General features: G+C 38.8%; 1 protein-coding gene across 1 annotated transcript in view; it reads left to right on the top strand.

Moving 5' to 3' along the window:
* Nucleotides 1–21195, top strand: part of LOC134324741 (xylosyl- and glucuronyltransferase LARGE1-like) — a 124044-nt gene that overhangs the window by 69816 nt on the left and 33033 nt on the right. Inside the window, exons 3-6 of the mRNA XM_063006680.1 lie at nucleotides 394–668; nucleotides 3194–3276; nucleotides 14522–14645; nucleotides 16330–16501. Of these exons, the coding sequence (XP_062862750.1) occupies nucleotides 394–668; nucleotides 3194–3276; nucleotides 14522–14645; nucleotides 16330–16501 (654 nt within the window). The remainder of the gene's footprint in view (nucleotides 1–393; nucleotides 669–3193; nucleotides 3277–14521; nucleotides 14646–16329; nucleotides 16502–21195) is intronic.

Below are 21195 nucleotides of genomic sequence, written 5' to 3' on the forward strand. Positions count from 1 at the left end.
TGGAGATACAAATTTGTCCATGACTGTGTTCGATATAACCTTGTGAACTGAAGAGTCTTTTGTGAGCTTGGATTTTAGGGTACACTGTATACTTTATGTCATATTTACATGAACTTGCTTTTGTAAAAAAAATGCTTCTAATCTATAATCTGGAAGTCATGAGTTTGAGCCCTGACGATGCCATAATAGCTGAGAGGTGGAAGTTAATTGGCTCTGTACTTAGTGACAAGTTTATAATTATTATTAGCAGAATTCTTTCTAATTCCTGTCATGTAAATCTTGAGTGGCTGTGAGTTATAGTACAGCATCTTTTTATCTACAAAATCTTTTTTTCATTGCCTAAATTTTAAGAGTGCCATGACATCTCTTTGTTCTTGGTTTATTTGTCCCTAGTAAAGCCACTGGCTCTGTCTCCACTGGAGCCTCAGTCCTCCACGCTGGCTTTGGAGCTGCGGGTTCGTGAGGTGGAGGAGGAAAACCGAGTGCTCAGGAAAGAACTGAGTCAGCCACCTAAAAACCCCAACCACAATAAACAGCACGCCATCGGACACCATGCCAACCAATCTCATGCCCATGTCAGCAATACAAGACATGCAGAGGCTCAAAATGGTGTGGCCCCGGCGAATGGCTCGGACTGTGTGTCTCAACCTGTGGTGGACAAGTGTGAGGTAAGGAATGTAATGTACATTTCACCCATAGGTTTGTATTTTATCATACATATAATAAAACGAAGGCATGCTTTTAAGAGCATGTTTTTATATAATATTATATACACTGATCAGCCATGACATTAAAACCACCTCATGTCTATTTTATCAGCTCCACTTACCATAAAGAAGCACTTTGTAGTTCTACAATTACTGACTGTAGTCTATCTGTTGCTCTGCATGCTTTGTTAGCCCCCTTTCATGCTGTTCTTCAATGGTCAGGACCCCCACAGGGCCACCACAGAGCAGGTATTATTTGGGTGGTGGATCATTCTCAGCACTGCAGTGACACTGACATGGTGGTGTGTTATTGTGTGTTGTGCTGGTATGAGTGGATAAGACACAGCAGTGCTGCTGGAGTCTTTAAACACCTCACTGTTCTGGCTGGACTGAGAATAGTCCACCAACCAAAAATATCCAGCCAACAGTGCCCCGTGGGCAGCATCCTGTGACCACTGATGAAGGTCTTAAAGATGACCAACTCAAACAGCAGCAATAGATAAGCGATCGTCTCTGACTTTACATCTACAAGGTGGACCAACTAGGTAGGAGTGTCTAATAGAGTGGACAGTGAGTGGACATGGTATTTAAAAACTCCAGCAGCGCTGCTGTGTCTGATCCACTCATACCAGCACAACACACACTAACACACCACCACCATGTCAGTGTCACTGCAGAGCTGAGAATGATCCACCACCTAAATAATACCTGCTCTGTGGTGGTCCTGGGAGAGTCTTGACCATTGAAGAACAGCATGAAAGGGGGCTAACAACGCATGCAGAGAAACAGATGGACTACAGTCAGTAATTGTAGAACTACAAAGTGCTTCTATATGGTAAGTGGAGCTGATAAAATGGATAGTGAGTGTAGAGGTGGTTTTAATGTTATGGCTGATCAGTGTATATATATTTCCCAATTTTTAAATTCCCCAGTTTGCAATTTGCCTGGTTTTCAAGTTTTCCAATGTTTCTTGTTTTCCTGTTCTTAAATTTCCAGTGTCCATGTCTGTCAGTTTTACGTCCCTAAAACTGTTTTTTTATTTCGTCTTTGGAAATCTCTCAGTTACCTAATGTTGCTTTTATTTTTCTCATCACATGCTAAATATCAAAGTCTTTAAAGCTGTTAATCCTAATAAAATCAAAATTTTAATCAAATTTGGCTTGGTGGGTGACAGTGTCACTTCACAGCAAGAAGGTCCTGGGTTCAATTCCCAGCTGTACTGTCAGGGTCTTTTCTTCCCATGTATTTGGGGGTTTCATTCGTGAGCTCCGATTTCCTCCCACAGTCCAAAAACATGCACTACAAGCTACTAAAATTGACCTTGGTGTAAATGTGTGTATGTGGTTGTCCTGTGATGGACTGGTGACCTGTCTGAGTTGTTTCCTGCCTTTCGATTAGTGAATCAGACCCTGAATAGGATACAGCGGTGATAAAAACAGACAATGAATGAATGATTTACACTATATTGCCAAAAGTATTTACTCACCCATCCAAATAATTGAAGTCCAGTCGTGAAATTTTTTCACTACTAAATATTCCACAGTCAACTGTCAGTGGTATTATAACAAAGTGGATGCGATTGGGAACGACAACAACTCAGGGGATAATGGTGTGGGGTTGTTTTTCAGGAGTTGTACTCGGCCCCTTAGTTCCAGTGAAAGGAACTCTTAATGCTTCAGCATACCAAGAGATTTTGAACTTTGTGGGAACAGTTTGGGGATGGCCCCTTCCTGTTTTAACATGACTGTGCACCAGTACACAATGCAAGGTCCATAAAGACATGGATGAGCGAGTTTGGTGTGGAAGAACTTGACTGGCCTGCACTGGTCCTGACCTCAACCCGATAGAACACCTTTGGGATTAATTAGAGCGGAGACTGTGAGCCAGGCCTTCTCGTCCAGCATCAGTGTCTGACCTCACAAATGCGCTTCTGGAAGAATAGTCAAAAATTCCCATAAACTCACTCCTAAACCTTGTGGAAAGCCTTCCCAGAAGAGTTGAAAGTGTTATAGCTGCAAAGGGTGGGCCGACATCATATTAAACCCTATGGATTAAGAATGGGATGTCACTCAATTTCATATACGTGTAAAGGCAGACGAGCGAAAATACTTATATATATATATAAGTAAATATTTGTGAGTGTGATTTAGTCACTTTAGTGCCCAGCTCTTGTTTTCATGTTTTGTTTAATTATTTTTTTGATATTTATTTGCATTAATTAAAAAAGTAATGTGTTGGAAATAATGACAAATGAAAGCAAAGGAATACAATGTGTGTACCCAAGAGTCAAATCAATAACCTCATTGAGATTTAGATAAAGAGTGATCAGCTGCACACACAAATTGGTGCTTAGTATTCACAGATCTGCTGTAAAACCAATTCTTGTTTGTTTTTACAGATTGTTATGTCTGCTGTTACTTAAATTAGCTCCTCTTATTTTAAACATAAATAAGTTTGTATTTCTCTCTCATATTTTTTTTTCTCAGACAATTCACATGGCCATAGTGTGTGCTGGCTACAATGCTAGCAGAGATGTGGTGACACTGGTGAAATCTGTCCTGTTCCATAGGTAAGGTTTCAGTCTTCATGTGCTCTAAATGACTATTAGTGCCAAAAATACATTGACATTGATACTCGTGGCCTAAATTGAAAAAGTAAACAAGCATAACAGCTAATGCTAACAGCTAATGCTAGCATTTACAGGATGCTCTTATCTAAAGTGACTTACAATTATCACTAAATACAGTTCACGCTCAGGGATCCAACTGTGGCAATTTGGTGGTGGTGTGGCTTGAACCAGCACATAACATTATGACCACTGACGGGTGAAGTGAATAACACTGATTATCTCTTCATCATGGCACCTGTTAGTGGGTGGGATATATTAGGCAGCAAGTGAACATTTTATCCTTAAAGCTGATATGTTAGAAGCAGGACAAATGGACAAGCGTAGGAATTTGAGCGAGTTTGACAAAGGCCAAACTGTGATGGCTAAACGACTGGGTCAGAGCATCTCCAAAACTGCAGCTCTTGTGGGGTGTTCCAGGTCTGCAGTGGTCAGTATCTATTAAAAGTGGTCCAAGGAAAGAACAGTGGTAAACCGGCGACAGGGTCATGGCGGCCAAGGTTCATTGATGCACGTGGGGAGCGAAAGCTGGCCCGTGTGGTCCAATCCAACAGACGAGCTACTGTAGCTCAAATTGCTGAAGAAGTTAACGCTGGTTCTGATAGAAAGGTGTCAGAATACAAGGGGGACCAACACAATATTAGGAAGGTGGTCATAATGTTATGTCTCATTGGTATAAATCATAATAATAAAAAAAACAAAGCAGAAACAGTGATACTGTTCATGTCTATTAAACACGTCTCTGTTGATTAATTATTTATAGATCAGTGCTGTGTGTCTCTAGCTTTCAGAGACCACCTGAATGTTTTACAATGCTTCAGAAACTGTGTTCTGCAAATAGATTAGTCAATAAACGATCAAACAGGCTGTGAACCACCAGCAACAACAACAAAAATCACAAATGTAAAGCTTAGTAAAGTCAGCATTACTGATTTATTCTGCTTTGCTGCCTTATGGCTGGGACGAGGTGTAATATTTAGGAAAACAACAGATTTTTTATGAAATATTCAACACTTTTTTTGGAAGAATCAACAAGAAGGCTAATAAAAGCATTCATGAACTAATGATCGAATCATAGTTCAGGTCATAACTAGGGCTGGCACCGATCCGATACTCGATATCGGTCCGATCTTGGTCCAAATCACTGGATCGGATATCGGAAGGAAAGAAACATGTAATCCGATCTGATACTGTTGCTTAATGTAAATAACACTTATTGTAAATGAGGTCATTCAGAAATTAAAACACACTGATCTACTTAAACTTTTAGCATTTTTAAAAATCATCTACTACTGCCACATCTAAAAACACGCCGTGTTTTACGGTGTCGTATAGTGTCTACAATTGGAAGATGTGAATGTCAATCAAACACGATGGACCAATTACAATTGACGCAGTGTTTGGTTGAGATTTTCTGTTAAAGTTCTGTCACGTTTTTAGATTAAATCCTGCTGGATTTTAAAGAGGACATCTGTGGCTAAGCGGGAAACGGTGTAGTTTGTTTTATTTTATAACACTAATGGATTAATCGTTGAGATCTCCAAGCCGGGACAAGATAGGTACATTTGTTTATTTTTTATTATTTAATTGTTTCATTTTTATTGTTTATAAATAATATTTTTATTAATTATTTTATCATTTTTTTGCTGCCTCTTTAAGGTGTAGACTTGAGAGTTGACATCTAGAATTGTATATTGAAATTATAATTTATTTGTTAAATACAGATAAAGTTGCACTTTAAATTTTATTTTTAATGTTTGTATGGTGCTGTTAAACAAGCCAAAATTTTCCATTTGTAAAAGTTAAAATAAAAACAGCAGTTTTGCGTAAGTGTGATGTTGTAGGTTCTGTATTTATTACTTCAGAATGTTTGTTTCACAGTCTGAGCATTGTTATTTAGATAGCTAGTTTAACCATGGTGCATTGAGACATGTATTATTACTGCTTAGTTGTTTGAGAGGAGAAATGACGGTATCGGATTGGTATCGGTACTCAATTTGCAGTATCGGTATCGGACATAAAAAAGTGGCATCGAGCCAGCCCTAGTCATAACATACTTGACCTTCACGCATAACCTGAAGAGGACTGGTAATGCACGAACTCCCAGAAAATGGTTATAATATAAAAAATTGCTATAAAATAGTGTTTGTTATAGGACTATAAATGTGTTCCAATATTATTATCCTTTCTTTCTGGGAATGCCAAACGTCATAGTAGCTGTCTCATTCTGGAGGTTTGTCCAGGGGTTGCGTGAAGTTGGACTAGTCTGGTTTCTCCAGTAATGTGGCCACCTGCTGTGTCTCTGATGGCTGGTAGAAAACGGGGAAGGGTAAAGGAGGAGGTTGGTGGGAAGTGCAGTTCTCACTAAACTGCACTTCAAAAGTATTCTCTGCACCTAATCAAGCAGTTCTTGCTAGACCTGGTAAAAGCTCTCTACATGACTGCCTGACTTCCTTTCTCCCTGTTTGTTTGTTGGTTCTATTTGTGGTTTGTTTGGATAATATGCTGGACTGATGACTTTCCCAGCTTCTCCTATTGGCTCTTCTGCTGGCGTTCTTTGGTTCTGGTTTCTGGGGGCCCAGTCTATAAACATTTTCATCATTCTTGCCTTGTAGCTGACACAGGGATTCATCCTTGAGTCAAGTTTTATCCACTGGTGTCATGGCAGCTTTCTGTTTTTGCTGTTGCTGGTTTGCTGGGAATTCTTGTCTGTTTCTTTGGCTAGCGTTTGGATTGTAGCATGTTGGTGGATTGAGTAGCTAGCTCAGTTGCACCCCACTGATCCTGTTGTTTCCTTCTCAGTGTAAACCTCAGTTTTTTTTCCTTCTTTCTTCTTCCTACCATGCTGTCAATTGCATAGTAAATGACTTTATTGTGAGTAACAGAAAGATACAAACTAGATAGATAGATAGACAGACAGACAGACAGACAGACAGACAGACAGACAGATTCTTTATTAATCCCGAAGGAAATTAAGGCCCCAATAGCAAGTTACATAAATCAAAAGGTAAAAGTAATAGTAAACACTACAGAGATTCACATTATACAAACAAGCAAGTATCTGTATAATCACAACAACACTCAGACAATACACTACAACAACAGTAGTACAACAAGATAGTCTAGTCACGTATTAGGAACAATAAGGTTCTAAGCTAAATGTCACCCAATGCAGTTTAATACAGCTTGTAACTGAATATCACCAAACACAATGACAGAATATGACATCTGCTTTAATATTACCATGACATGGAGGTGTCAGTCTGACACAATGTGTTAAACTCAATCACAGGGAGGGACAAAATTTAAAACTGGTACTGAGAGGTGCAAAAGGAAAATATATTTAGGTAGGCTATGTTTGTCTTTTATGTATAGGAGCTAGAGCCAGATGTTTGGCACCTTTTCTTGGCTGCCAGTTTATCAGTGTTGTGTGCTGTGAAAACCCTCAAGATGGAGTGAAGGTGTGCATCAATGAGATTTCTGTGTATGTTCTGTGTGTAAAGCTGTTCACACAGGTATGTGCCTCCAAACATGCAGGACTTTTGACCTCGGATGAATGTGCAGTAGAGTGAGGGAAAGGTGCAGATGGGTCTTGGTGTGCCTGCTGTTGTAGTCCATTCTGGGATTCGTAGTATCAACCGTGTGCGTCCTATATACTGGCAGGCCGGATATAACAGAGATGCCAGGTGTAGCCCCACACCCACATTGTTGAATGATAGGCCCAAGTGCAAGATACCTTACAAAGGCAGAACAATAGTGAAATCAATAACTGAATGAATTAATAAAATAATAAAACTCAATAAATTCTCTAAACCAAACCTAAGACACAGCCAAAAGTGAGACACGAGTATAGAAAACATCACTGATTATGAGAATAGATTACATCACTGAGGGCAGAAACACTGCACGCCACTCGATCTCCAGGAAACAAGGAAAAATTCAGATAGAGACTGAGGAAGAAACATCAGGATCAGTGGGGTGCAACTGCACTAGCTACTCAATCCACCAACGTGCTACAACTCAAACGCTCAGCAAAGAAACAGACAAGAATTTCCAGCAAACCAGCATAAAACTCAAGTCCAGGATGAGTCCCTGTGTCAGCTACAAGGCAGGAATGATGACAATGTTTATTGACTGGGCCCCCAGAAACCAGAACTAAAGAACACCAGCAAAACAGTCAAGGGGAGAAGGACCGGACTATCTTGTCTGTACCTTTTTGTTACTTACAAAAAAAGTCATTCATTATGCAACTGGCAGCATAGTGTACCAATTGCTAAGCCAAAAAAAGGCAAAAAAAACAACTCAGGAATGGACTGAAAAGAAATAGCAGGAACAGTAGGGTGCAACTGCGCTAGCTACTCAATCCACCAACGTGCTACAACCCAAACGCTTGTCAAAGACAAGGGGACCCCAGCAAACCGGTAATGGCAAAAACAGAAAGCTTCTACGCCACCACTGGACAAAACTCGAGGACAGGATAGATCCCCGTGACAGATACAAGGCAGGAATGATGACACTGTTTAGCGACTGGGCCCTCGGAAACGAGAACTAAAGAATGCCAGCAAAGGGGCTGATGGGAAAAGCTGGGCAAGCCGTCAGCCCAGCATATTAGCCAAACAAACTACAAATAGAACAATACAAACAGACACACAGGGAGTCACAAAGTCAGACAGGACTCAGTCATGTCTGCAGTAAAGCGTTGAACTTTCTCTATTATTGGGGAAACTTGTTGTTACATCATCTATTGTGGTCTAAAGCCAAGCCCGAAACTGGCAGCATGTCATCAGCCATGCCAACCCTGACACCTCAAAAAGTTCCCATTCCATCATCCACATAAAAATGACCAGTTTTTATTTTCAGCTCTTTTTCATTACCAGTGTCTCAGTCGCTGTACCGGCCTTGTTGTTGTCCAATCTGAATATGCTTCTCGTGCAATGGCACACTGTTGCTTGGCAACCTAACCTTCATGAACTTCAGCTCTCATCCTATTTCTTCTCCTCCTCTCCCAAACAAAGTCCCACAGTATATAGAAATCACGTGACGTGATAAAAAGAGATGATACATGGTGTTTAGCTACTCTGTAATTACACTGTTTGGTGGGTAGATGTAAAAAAATAAAAGCTATTTTAATGCAGTTCTGTGGACAATGGCTATTATCACATGTCAACGAATAAGAAAAGCTTACTAAAGGTTTTTGGAGACATCTAAAATTGAATTTACTAAAATAATATACTTTCCAAACCGAAACTTGTTGGGAGATCTTAGAAGCCACCTAATAGTCTTCAGATACTAGCTTCCTTAAAAAGCATGAACATTGTTCACTTTTGAATACACTCTTGCACTGCAATCATTCATCTCTAAACAAGCAGTTATAGCAACACAACCCTTCCAGGGTATTATACAAAATTTTGCAGTGTGTCTGTGTGATTTTGTAACTATTTAGTTAATGAAGCATTTCTGAGCTCAGGAAATGATGTTGAACTAGCCTGGTTTCTCCTTTAATGTGGTCACCTGCTGTGCCCATGTTGGCTGACAGGTAGGGGTGGGAATGGGTTCCCATGTGGAGCGGTCCGGGTCTTTTCTGTGTGGAGTTTGCCCACCATGACCTGATATATATATATATATATATATATATATATATATACACCAATCAGGCATAACATTAAAACCACCTCCTTTTTTCTACTGTCCAGTTACCATATAGAAGCACTTTGTAGTTCTACAATTACTGACTCTACATACTTTTTTTTAGCCGCTTTTACCCTGTTCTTTAATAGTCAGGTCCCTCACAGGACCACTACAGAGCAGGTATTATTTAGGTGAGGGATCATTCTCAGCACTGCAGTGACACTGACATGGTGGTGGTGTGTTAGTGTGTGTTGTGCTGGTATGAGTGGATAAAACACAGCAGAGCTGCTGGACTTTTTAAATACTGTGTCCACTTACTGTCCAATTCTGGCAGTTATAATAACGTTGACAGGTTTGAGTAAATTAAGGTTCAGATATAAAAATCATACTGGTTATGAAAGCAGATAAACAATTCACTTTAAAGCTAAACACCTTATATGACTTATATGAATGACCTGAAAAACACCCAAATCATCATTATACCTCTACAGATTATGTTTTATGTACAGTTTATGCCCACTGGTGCCTTTTAGCTTTTATTTATTCATTTATGTGTTGTGTTCTGAAAAATGACTTTAGACTGCTTTTTTCATATTGCATCAGCAAGGAAGAAGGAAGCATTTCCCTCTTTTACATGTAGGAGTTAGCTCTATATTAGGAATTGCCTCCAAAAAGCAAGACCAAGACAAGATCTGACGTAAGCAGACCATCCCCACTACTACTGAACAAGCACAGAACAGAAACATACCATGAAAATGAAAACAATAAAAATGAATGTGCTGTGAGCTTCCACAGTTGGAGTATAACTATTTACATACAAACAAACCACTCTTAAATCACCAAATACACTTTTTATAACCTAAAAGGCTTTGGCTGTGGTCACCCCATCTTACTGCAATGGTGGACCAAATATTTACAAAATATACAAATTATAATTCATTTTAGCTTGTATAGTTCATTCAGCATCTTAATTGTTTTGTTTGTTAGTTTCTTTCCTGCTGCTATACATAATGTATGGCATTTATTCTATTCATGAATGCTATATAATAAGTCTGTGTCTAGCCGCCTGAATTCAGATGCAGTACATGCAATACTATGTAAATACATCATGTAGGTGGCACAAGCCATAAAGGAAGCTCTAAGGGGGTAAGCCTGGGTAGAGACAGAGTTCTATAAATACAAAATATTCTAGAAACTGTAAGAGGAGGCAGCAAACGATTCATTAGATCGTTAGATTAAGTAGAGAAACAGAGTCTGTTGTAGTTGTTAGCTTTAAGTTGTTAGTCATTAGAAGAATGCGCCAGTTGTGCGTGAAAGAGCATAAATCAATATCAAATATTAAATAAATCAATAAATAAAAAGAAAATATATATTTCCTTATGTTGGATCTAATTCTGAAATAGTGTTCCTGGAGGTATTAAGAAAGGCAAACAGTAAAAATATATTTACATTTTATTTTTGTTCAGCTATATTTATTGAATTACAGACATTTTTATACAACCCCAAATCAGAAAAAAGTTGGGACAGTATGGAAAAATAAAAACACAGTGTTCCTTACATTTATTTGATTGCAGACAGTTTGAACACAAGATATTTCATGTTTTATCTGCTCAACTTCATTTCATTGGTTAATATACTTCCATTCCTGCATTTCAGGCCTGCAACACATTCCAAAAAAAGTTGGGATAATTTAGGGCTAGTAATGAGGTGAAAAAAACTAAATAATGATGTGATTCCAAACAGGTGATTGTAATCATGGTTGGTACAAAAGCAGCATCCAGGAAAGACTGAGTCTTTGATGAGCAAAGATGATCAGAGAATCTCCAGTTTGTGGAGAAAATTATTATTGAAATGTTTAAAAACAATGGAAGGGATTTGCAAATTTCTCTCTCTACAGTGCATAATATCATTAACCATTCAAGGAATCGTGAGGAATTTGTAACGGAGTGTGTAACGGCCAAGGGCGCAAGGTCAAGCTGAATGCCCGTGATCTTCAATCCCTCAGATGACACTGCATCAAGAACTTCCACTTAACAATAGCTGATATAACCACATGGGCAAGGGATTACAAAACATTACAAAAAAAGTTACATGCACAAATGCCACTTTAAACTTTACTGTGGAAAAAAGAAGCCATATGTTAACCATGTCCAGAAGCGGTGTCGACTTCTCTCAGCTCGGAGGCATCTAGGATGGACCATCACACAGTGGAAACGTGTATTGTGGTCAGATGAATCAGCATTCCAGGTCTTTTTTGGTAAAAATAGACATTGTGTGCTCCAGACCAAAGACGAAAAGGACCATCCAGACTGTTATCAGCAACAAATCCAAAAGCCAGGGTCTGTTGTGGTATGGGGATGTGTCAGTGCCCTTGGCAAAGGTCATTTACATTTCTGTAATGGCAGCATTAATGCAGAAAAGTACATTGAGATCTTAGAGCAACATATGCTGCCTTCAAGACGTCGTCTTTTCCAGGGACGTTCATGCATTTTTCAACAAGACAATGCAAAACCACATGCTGCACACATTACACAGGCATGGCTGCGGAAGAAGAGGGTACAGGTACTGGACTGGCCTGCCTGCAGTCCTGACCTGTCCCCAATAGAGAATGTGTGGTGAATTTTGAAACAACGATGACCCCGTACTGCTGAACATCTTAAGATGTGTTTGCAGGAAGAACGAGACAAAATAAAAGCTGAAACACTAAATCACTTGGTCTCCTCGGTGCCAAAACGTCTTTTAAGTGTGGTGAAAAGGAATGGCAACATTACAAAGTGGTAAATGCTTTACTGTCTCAACTTTTTTTGGAATGTGTTGCAGACCTGAAATGCAGGATGTTTATTAATAAATGAAATGAAGTTGACCAGACAAAACATGATTTGTAGCCAGAACTCATTTATCCCTAATTTTAAAGCAAGATCAAATGTATTCTCCAGCAAAGTGATTTATTTAAGGATGTAGCGCTGAAGTATTTTTAGTTAGCTGACTGGTTAATGTGGCCTGCAGCGATAACTTTGTCCTAGTGAAGCTCATGACCTCACTGCATCATTCAGACAGCATGAGTCTTGTTCTTTAGCCCGGAGCTGCAGTCTAATGACAAGAACACAGCACTTCTATCCTAACCGTGACCTAGCAGATCTGCAGCGGACTCTTTCTGGATGCACAGTTTGTGTTCTTGGTTGTGAAAATGTGCTCGTTATGTAACAGTTTTTCTTGTGTCTTTTTAGGTCATGATGCACAGTCGCTCGGATCTTTACAGTATTATGACAGTCATGATCATGCGTCTCTTTGTGTCTGTAGTTTTCATTAGATCTGACAGCTGAGGGAAATGTGTGCTACTCTGTTTGTTTAAAATATTGCACTGGCAGATTGTAGATGACAGATATCTTATTTTATATATTGAAGCCTTTCACAAGTTAAAATTTTTGCCAGAGTTTGGAATATTAGAATTGGAAATTCTCAGCCGTGACCTGATCTTGTTTTTTGTGACTCATATAGACAAACTACAAAATTAATATTTAGGGCTGTAATAACATACCAAATGTATCCTTTCCACTGAAGCACATTCTCAGAAGACTTGAGCAGGTGAATTTAATCTATTTATTATTAGCTTGTTATTAAAGTTATTACATTTGCATCCATTGTTTACCTATTATAAATATAATCATATTAAATATGGAAACCTTGTCAGACTTTTGGCTTTCACTCTACACTGATCAGGCATAACATTAAACATTAATCTCCTCCTTGTTTCTACACTCACTGTCCATTTTATCAGCCATACTTACCATTTAGAAGCACTTTGTAGTTCTACAATTACTGACTGTAGTCCATCTGTTTCTCTGCATTCTTTGTTAGCCCCCTTTCATGCTGTTCTTCAATGGTCAGGACCCCCACAGAGCAGGTATTATTTGGGTGGTGGATCATTCTCAGCACTGCAGTGACACTGACATGGTGGTGGTGTGTTAGTGTGTATTGTGCTGGTATGAGTGGATCAGACACAGCAATGCTGATGGAGTTTTTAAACACCTCACTGTCACTGCTGGACTGAGAATAGTCCACCAACCAAAAATATCTAGCCAACTGCGCCCTGTGGGCAGCGTCCTGTGATCACTGATGAAGGTCTAGAAGATGACCGACTCAAACAGCAGCAATAGATGAGCAATTGTCTCTGACTTTACATCTACAAGGTGGACCAACTATGTAGGAGTGTCTAATAGAGTGGACAGTGAGTGGACACGGTATTTAAAAACTCCAGCAGCACTGCTGTGTCTGATCCACTCATACCAGCACAACACACACTAACACACCACCACCATGTCATTGTCCCTGCCGTGCTGAGAATGATCCACCACCCAATACCTGCTCTGTGGTGGTCATGTCGGGGTCATGACCATTGAAGAACAGAGTAAAATGAGGTTAAAAAAGTATGTAGAGAAACAGATGGACTACAGTCAGTAACTGTAGAACTACAAAGTGCTTCTACATGGTAAGTAGAGCTGATAATATGGACAGTGAGTGTAGAAACAAGGAGGTGGTTTTAATGTTATGGCTGATCAGTGTATGTTAAGTTAAAGGAATATGACAACATGCTTGGAGTAAGAACTCTGGCAACAAGAAGATTCTCTGGTCTTATGAGACAAATATTTAACTCTTACGGCATTAAAGCAAGCACTATGTCTGGGAAAAAGCAGACACATAACGTGGCTAACTCTATTTCTATGGTGAATCATTGTGGCCGCATAATGCTATGTTAGTTCTTTTAAGCAGGAGGCTGGTAAGAATTTGGTGACAAGTAAATGAAGTCAAATACTATGTCTGGCAAGCCGTAGCCTAGTGGTTAAGGCACAGAACTAGTAATTCAAAGATTGCTGGTTCAAGCCCCACCACTGCTAGGTTGCTGCTGTTGGGCCCTTGAGCAAGGCCCTTAACCCTCAGTTGCTCAGACTGTATACTGTAACTGTAATGTAAGTCGTTTTGGATAAAGGCGTCTGCTAAATGCTGAAAATGTAAATGTAATTACAGGAACATCCTTAAACTTTATGAACTTAGAACTGGGAAGTCTCTAAATATCCTTCAGTGAATCAGCCAAAGCCCAGACTTCGAACAACCCCATCGAACAACTGTGGGATGACCTGAAGAAGGCAGTTCAAACTCTCACCATTCATTTTGACTGAGCTTGATAGGATCCGCCAGGAAGAAAAAAATAAACTGCCAAAATATTCACCTGTATAGATTGTACAGAATTTCCTTCAACTAACATTAAATAAAAAACACTTAATAATTTCTACTGATTCATTCTGTCGTACATTTAAAATTTAGACTTAGGTAATTTTTAAATGACATCATACTGAAATACCAGATTATTTTCAATAATTAACCTACAAAAAGTCAAGGAATACAAATACTCACAGTAAAATAAACAAAGCTTGTTTTCTGTTCTTTGTCCTGTGGCCATTTTATATTTGATTAAATATGTGCTTTAAAAATGAATGTTTGCTTTAAAGAGATGTTGCACTTAAATATATCTTAGAATGTTTCTTTGTATTGTGTTTTACAGACGGAACCCTCTCCACTTCCACTTCATCACAGACTCCATAGCCCAGCAGATCCTGTCCTCCCTCTTCCACACCTGGATGGTGCCAGCTGTTCAAGTGGACTTTTACGATGCTGATGAACTGAAGGTGAATTCTTTATACTTTTAGTCCATTTTTTTTAGCTTATAACAAAACAAAAAAGGAATGTCCAACAGACATGTTAACAAGTTATCATTACAGCTTTGTCAGACAACTGGGGTATTTTGTCTCTGTTTAAGTACCTTTCTGTCCATTTATAGACCCTGGAACATGCATTTCACAGACATGATGCAGGGTTTTACTTCTATATTGATAATATATAGTCAAACTTAACATTCCAGACATCTTCTGCAGTAAAAATAAATAATGAATAGAAAAAAACTGAATAAATATAATTCTTTCTACTTTTATATTAGAAAAAAACCCAAAACAGAAATACCGACCTTGGCTACTGTCTGCCTGAAATATTTCACAAATATTTCACCAGACCTTTATACAACTATTTTAATGCAGTTAGTTATTTAACAGCACAGTCATCTCTGTGTATTTTACCTTCTGAGCCACTATGCTAAAAAACTGATTAAATGATGGACACAGTAGATTTTAAACAACTTGCTAATACTGAAGTTTGGTGGCAAGAAATCTGTAAAGGGGATAAATACAGGTTTTAATGACTTTAACATAAGAGTATGTAAACCTATGACTTTAACATACTTAAACCTACCTACCTGTGAAAATATAGGTGTTGTTTTTACTCAAAAAGCCTAATATTTAATACACATGTATTTAGATATACTACAGTGTGACAGAGTTCTACAGCAAATTTAGTTTACAGTCAATTAAGGAAATTTAGGATTAAAAAAATGTTAATACTGCTTTTTTCTAAATAATACTAAAACAAACCTGTAAATAAAATTGCTACTATATATTGAACCTTTTGCATTTTAATAATACATTTTAATACTAATTTATTATTTATTAAACATAAATTAATTAAATAAATTAAATGTTACTCTAGCATTTAAATATTGTTTATTTAGCAACTTTTATGTAAATAAAAAAAAAATTTTAGTGACAGTTTTTGCCTGTAGCAGTGGTGGCTCAGTGGTTAAGGTACTTTTCTAGTGATCAGAAGATTGCTTGTTCAAGTCCCACTATTGCCAGGTTACCACTGTAATGCCCCTGTGAAGGCTCTAAACTTTTATCTGTTTGTGTTGTAATTGCTCTGTAAGATGCTTTGAGTTAAAGCATTAGCTAAATCTAAAAATGTAAATGTTGTACTTACACTAGCTGTAGCATATGATTCTGGACATGCAGTCTATTTTTTGTCTTGCTAAACCTGGCCTGTTGTTAATAGTGCTTGTGTTATTTTGCAAAAGATAGTAATAAGATCAAGTTCCTTTTAATAGCAGATGACCATCACTGTGATTAAAAGAGAAGGCCTTGATTCGTCATATATACACAAGTACAGTATCCCAGCTTGTTTGGAAGCTGGGGTCAAAGCGCAGGGTCACCCATGTATGGCTCTCCTGGAGCAGAGAGGGTTAAGGGCCTTGCTCAAGGACCCAACAGTGGCAGCATGGCAGAGCTGGGATTCTCAACCTTTTGATTGATAGCTCAAAGCTCTGTCTATTAGGCTACCACTGTCCCTGTATGAATGTGCATTTATTTACTTATCATTGTGCATGTATAATTAAGATTGTTTTTATTATTATTATGATGATCTTTCTATTAGTCTTGGAATTTAAAATAACACTTTAACAAAAAACATTTTTCTCTCACTCTTTGTCAGTCTGAGGTGTCGTGGATCCCTAACAAGCATTACTCTGGTATCTATGGACTGATGAAGCTGGTTCTGACCAAGACGCTGCCCTCTGACCTGCAGAAAGTCATCGTTCTGGATACGGACATCACCTTCGCTACAGATATCGCTGAACTGTGGGCCGTCTTTCACAAGTTTAAAGGTTTTTCTACTTTCATCTCATTATCTACATTTCAGGTTTCTGCATGCTCTTAAGCTGTATCTTAGGTCTCTTTTTCTTCTGAACTATTTTAATGCTAATCAGAAAGTTCATTTCTGAAACTGCATGCTGCTTACGTCCAGACAAAAACGTTAGTACATGTCATTCGGAGCAGCTCAGACGGTTAGCCTGTCATTCAGAGTGGAAATCATCGTTAGTCTGGCAGGGTTGTGGAGAAAATCAGTATTATCCCAGCAGTTCTAAATCTTCCCACAGCTTGTAGGAACCTCACAACACAGGGTTCTTTAAAATGACAAGTTCTACTGCTGAGAAAAAAATGGAAAGCCTTAGACCGTCTTCACATTAACACTGATACGCTGTAATCATTTTGCATTTTATTCACATTCGCTTGTTCATGCTTAATGTATTTAAAAGTCTTCTGTCAATAATAAAACAGGAAGCAAGGAGAGAAAAAGTAACGCAATGAGTAAGTGCACACACCTGAGCATGGAAGTTCATGCACAGAATGATGTTGCACTGTCAAAATGAGCCTGTACTGGAAATACACTAAACTCACACTGTTCATGAATTGGAAACTGATTTTTGAGTTTGGATGTTTCAGGCACATGTTACTGGTATATAAAATCAATTATACAAAAGAAATGATTGCAATTTTCATATATATATATATATATATATATTAGGGCTGTCGAAGTTAACGCGATAATAACGCATTAACGCGACCTCAATTTAACGCGATTAAAAAAATTAGTGCCATTAACGCAAATTCTAGTTCATGTTGAGACTTGACTGGTAGAACAAACGTTTTAATGTCGGACTTGCCACCGTTTTTCATTTGCGGTTTGTTAACATAATGTAACCGATCGTGGTAGTGATGCACTTGCATAATAAAGAAATAAATACACGCTATATTCACAAGTTGTCGGGAGCAGAACACTTTATTACACTTAATTAACTTCTTCTTCTGTACCGAATACCGGAAAGCTGAGTCGAGCACGTTAGTTCATGAACTATGAAAGCCCCAAAGGGTCAAAACACACTCACTTCGTGTAGAAACGTCCATCAAACCATCGTCACGATACAACCACAGACAAGTCTGATACAATAACTACGCCTTATCCCACCTAAAGCACCGCTGATCTACAATGTTTGCTGATGGAGAAATTCTAACCTACAATCTGACATTTACTGCCTAGTATGTGAGTGAATAAACTCCCTTACAGTTTTCTCTTGTCCCAGCAGTTTTTAACATCAGTACATTTAGCATAAAATGTGTTCACCATTTTAATTGTAACATTTCACTTAAAAATCCTTGTTTTCTATAACATTTACACAGATTTTTTTTTATGTGATTAATCGCGATTAACTATATGAAATTCTGAGATTAATCGCGATTAAAAATTTTAATCGTTTGACAGCCCTAATATATATATATATATATATATATATATGTATACATACTGTATATATATATATACTGTATATATATCACCCTCACTCTGGAGCTCCATGCAAGATCTCACCTGGTGGGGTAAGAATGATTCTGAGAAAGGTGAGGTCAGTCCAGAATTACACGGGAGGAGCTTGTCAATGATCTCAAGGAAGCTGGGAGCACAGTCACCAAGAAAACCATTAGTAACACACTTCGCCATAATGGATTGAGATCCCGCAGTGCCCGCAAAGTCCCTTTGCTCAAGAAGGCTCATGTACAGGCCCGTCTGAAGTTTGCCAATGAACACCTGAATGATTCAGAGAAAGCTTGGGAGAATGTGATATGGTCAGATGAGACCAAAATTGAGCTCTTTGGCATCAACTCCACTCGCCGTGTTTGGAGGCAAAGAAATGCCCGGTGGGGATGGTGTTCTTGGGGTCATATCCAGCATTTCTCTGCTCCCAGCTCCCTTGAGATCATTGACAAGCTCCTCCCGTGTAATTCTGGACTGACCTCACCTTTCTCAGAATCATTCTTACCCCACCAGATGAGATCTTGCATGGAGCTCCAGAGTGAGGGTGATTGACTGTGATCTTGTATTTCTTCCATTTTCGAATTATCGCACCAACAGTGGTCTCTTTCTCACCAAGCTTCTTGCTGATGGTCTTGTAGCCCATTCCAGCCTTGTGCAGGTCTACAATCTTGTCCCTGACGTCCTTTGATAGCTCTTTGGTCTTGCCCATGGTGGTCGAGAGATTTGAACGGAAGAAACTGATTCTGTGACAGGAGTCTTTTATACAGGGACAGGACTTATTTGTGTGCCTCATGGGCACATAACCGGTCTGTGGGGGTCAGAATTCTTGCTGGTTGGTAGGGGATCAAATACTTATTTCCCTTAATTAAATACAAATTAATTTATAACCTTTATTTAAAGTTTTTTTTCTGGATTTTTTGTTGATATTCTGTCTCTCTCTGTAAAAATAAACCTTCCATAAAAATTATAGACTGTTCAAGTCTTTGTAAGGGGGTAAACTTACAAAATCAGCAGGGGATCAAATACTTATTTTCCCCACTGTATATATATAATTTTTTTTTTTTTTTTTTTTTTTTTTTTTTTAAATGAGTAGATCCTAAACACATCCTAAAGATAGGTAGTTTGAGCAAGGGCTGAGTATTAAAAAAACATAGAGATTTGGAGGGATGAAAGGAGGCTGTAAAGCCTGCTTTATGCTTTGTTGTACGTGTGTCAAAATGAAGGAATGTCGCAAACAGGCAGTTCTACAGTAATATATTTCCATAATTATTGGCGCCATTTGGTAAACAAGATGTAAAAAGGCCACAATTAATTGATTAACTTTGTCTCACAGACAGAGTTTTCAAAACCCTTGGGTTTCCTCCGGGAGCTCTGGTTTCCTCCTACAGTCCAAAAACAATCAAGTGAGGTGAACTGGAGATACTAAATTGTCCATAACTGTGTTTGACATTAAACTTGTGAACTGATGAACCTTGTGTAATGAGTAACTACCTGTCCTGTCATGAATGTAACCAAAGTGTGTAAAACATGACGTTAAAATCCTAATAAATAAATAAATGTATTCATTTTTAGGAATTAATTCAAATCAAAACTAAAATTTCTTTTTGTGACCAAACTGGGTATCTGGGCAAGAAACACCCTGGTTAAGGAGGGAAGAAGAAAACCCAAAGGTCTCTCTAGAAAAGTTCAAACAGTCCAAAGTCTGTTGTAACATTTCTTGCTGCACTCCATTAATTAGGTCTTTAAAGCAGGTTTGACAACCCAGTGGGAATTTTCTAAACGGCATATAAAGATGTCATGAGGAAAAGTCTCAGGTGTAACTGAACTCTTTGTGAAGAACAGACTGCATATCACTGCACATCACTTGGCTAACACCATCCTTACAGTGGGAGCATCATGCTATGGTGGTGCTTCTCAGTGGCAGGGACATGAAGACTGGTTAAAGCTGAAGGACTGAAGAATTCTACTAAATGCAGTAGCATTCTTAACCCTTGTGTTGTGTTGGGTCTGTGGGACCCGTTTTCAATGTTTACCAAAAGGAAAATGATGCTATTTTTTATTGTTTTAACCTCAGACTTTGCCTTTGGCTCATTTTGTGTGAAAAACATATAAAATAACATTTTTTTTTTTCTTTATGCATTTTCTCCCCTTTTTCTCCCTTTTTAAGGTGTCCAATTGCCCCATTGCATCATGCTTCCGCTCCACTAATGCCGATCTCTGCTCTGATTAAGGAGAACGAAGCTAACCCACACCCCCTCCGACACATGGGCAGCATTCCGTATGCATCTTATCACCTACACTTTGACGAGTGCAGTGCAGCCGAGCTGCGTGTACGGAGGTACACACCCTGAGAGCACTCTCTTCTCATCTCTGTGCAGGCGCCATCAATCAGCCAGCAGAGGTCGTAATTGCATCAGTCACGAGAGAGAGACCCTATCCGGCTTAGTCCCGTCCATATGAACAACAGGCCAATCGTTGTTCATGTGGCCGCTCAGCCTCAGCCGGCAAGGCAGAGCTGAGATTCGATACGATGTAGTCGAGATCCCAGCTCTGGTTTCAGCATGTGTATTTACCACTGCGCCACCTGAGCAGCAAATAACATATTTTTAATGAGTTCACACTCAACAGACAGAGAAACAGACAGAGACACAGAGAGAGAGACAGACAGACATAGAGAAACAGACAGAGACACAGAGAGAGAGACAGACAGACAGACAAAGAGAAACAGAAAGACAGGCAAAGAGAGAAACAGACAAACAGACCGAGACAGATAGATAAAAACAGACAGGCAGAGACAGACAGAAAAAACAGACAGACAAGCAGAGACAGAGAGGAAGGCAGGCAGTCAGAGAAGAGAGACAGACATATAGATACATACTAATACAGACAGAGACAGACAGAGAGAGAAACAGACAGACAGACAGAGACACAGACAGAGAGATAGACAGACACAACATACATGCATCAAATGAATGTATGTAACACACAGAGTAAAGCTGAGCCTCATGTGTTGTATAGGCTGCATGAATAGACTGTGTTTGATAGAACTGATGTGTAGACTGATACAGATACTGGATCTGTTCAGGCTGGTGTTTCTTACACTGATTAATGTTTTACATTTTTTAAGGTTGTTTCATTTCGATTTGTTCAAAGTAAACACGTTTTTGCAGCCATATTTTGATAGTGATTTTTCCTTTTTTATATTTTATC

Source organism: Trichomycterus rosablanca, chromosome 1, assembly GCF_030014385.1.
Source record: "Trichomycterus rosablanca isolate fTriRos1 chromosome 1, fTriRos1.hap1, whole genome shotgun sequence".
In the NCBI taxonomy this organism is placed as follows: Eukaryota; Metazoa; Chordata; class Actinopteri; order Siluriformes; family Trichomycteridae; genus Trichomycterus; species Trichomycterus rosablanca.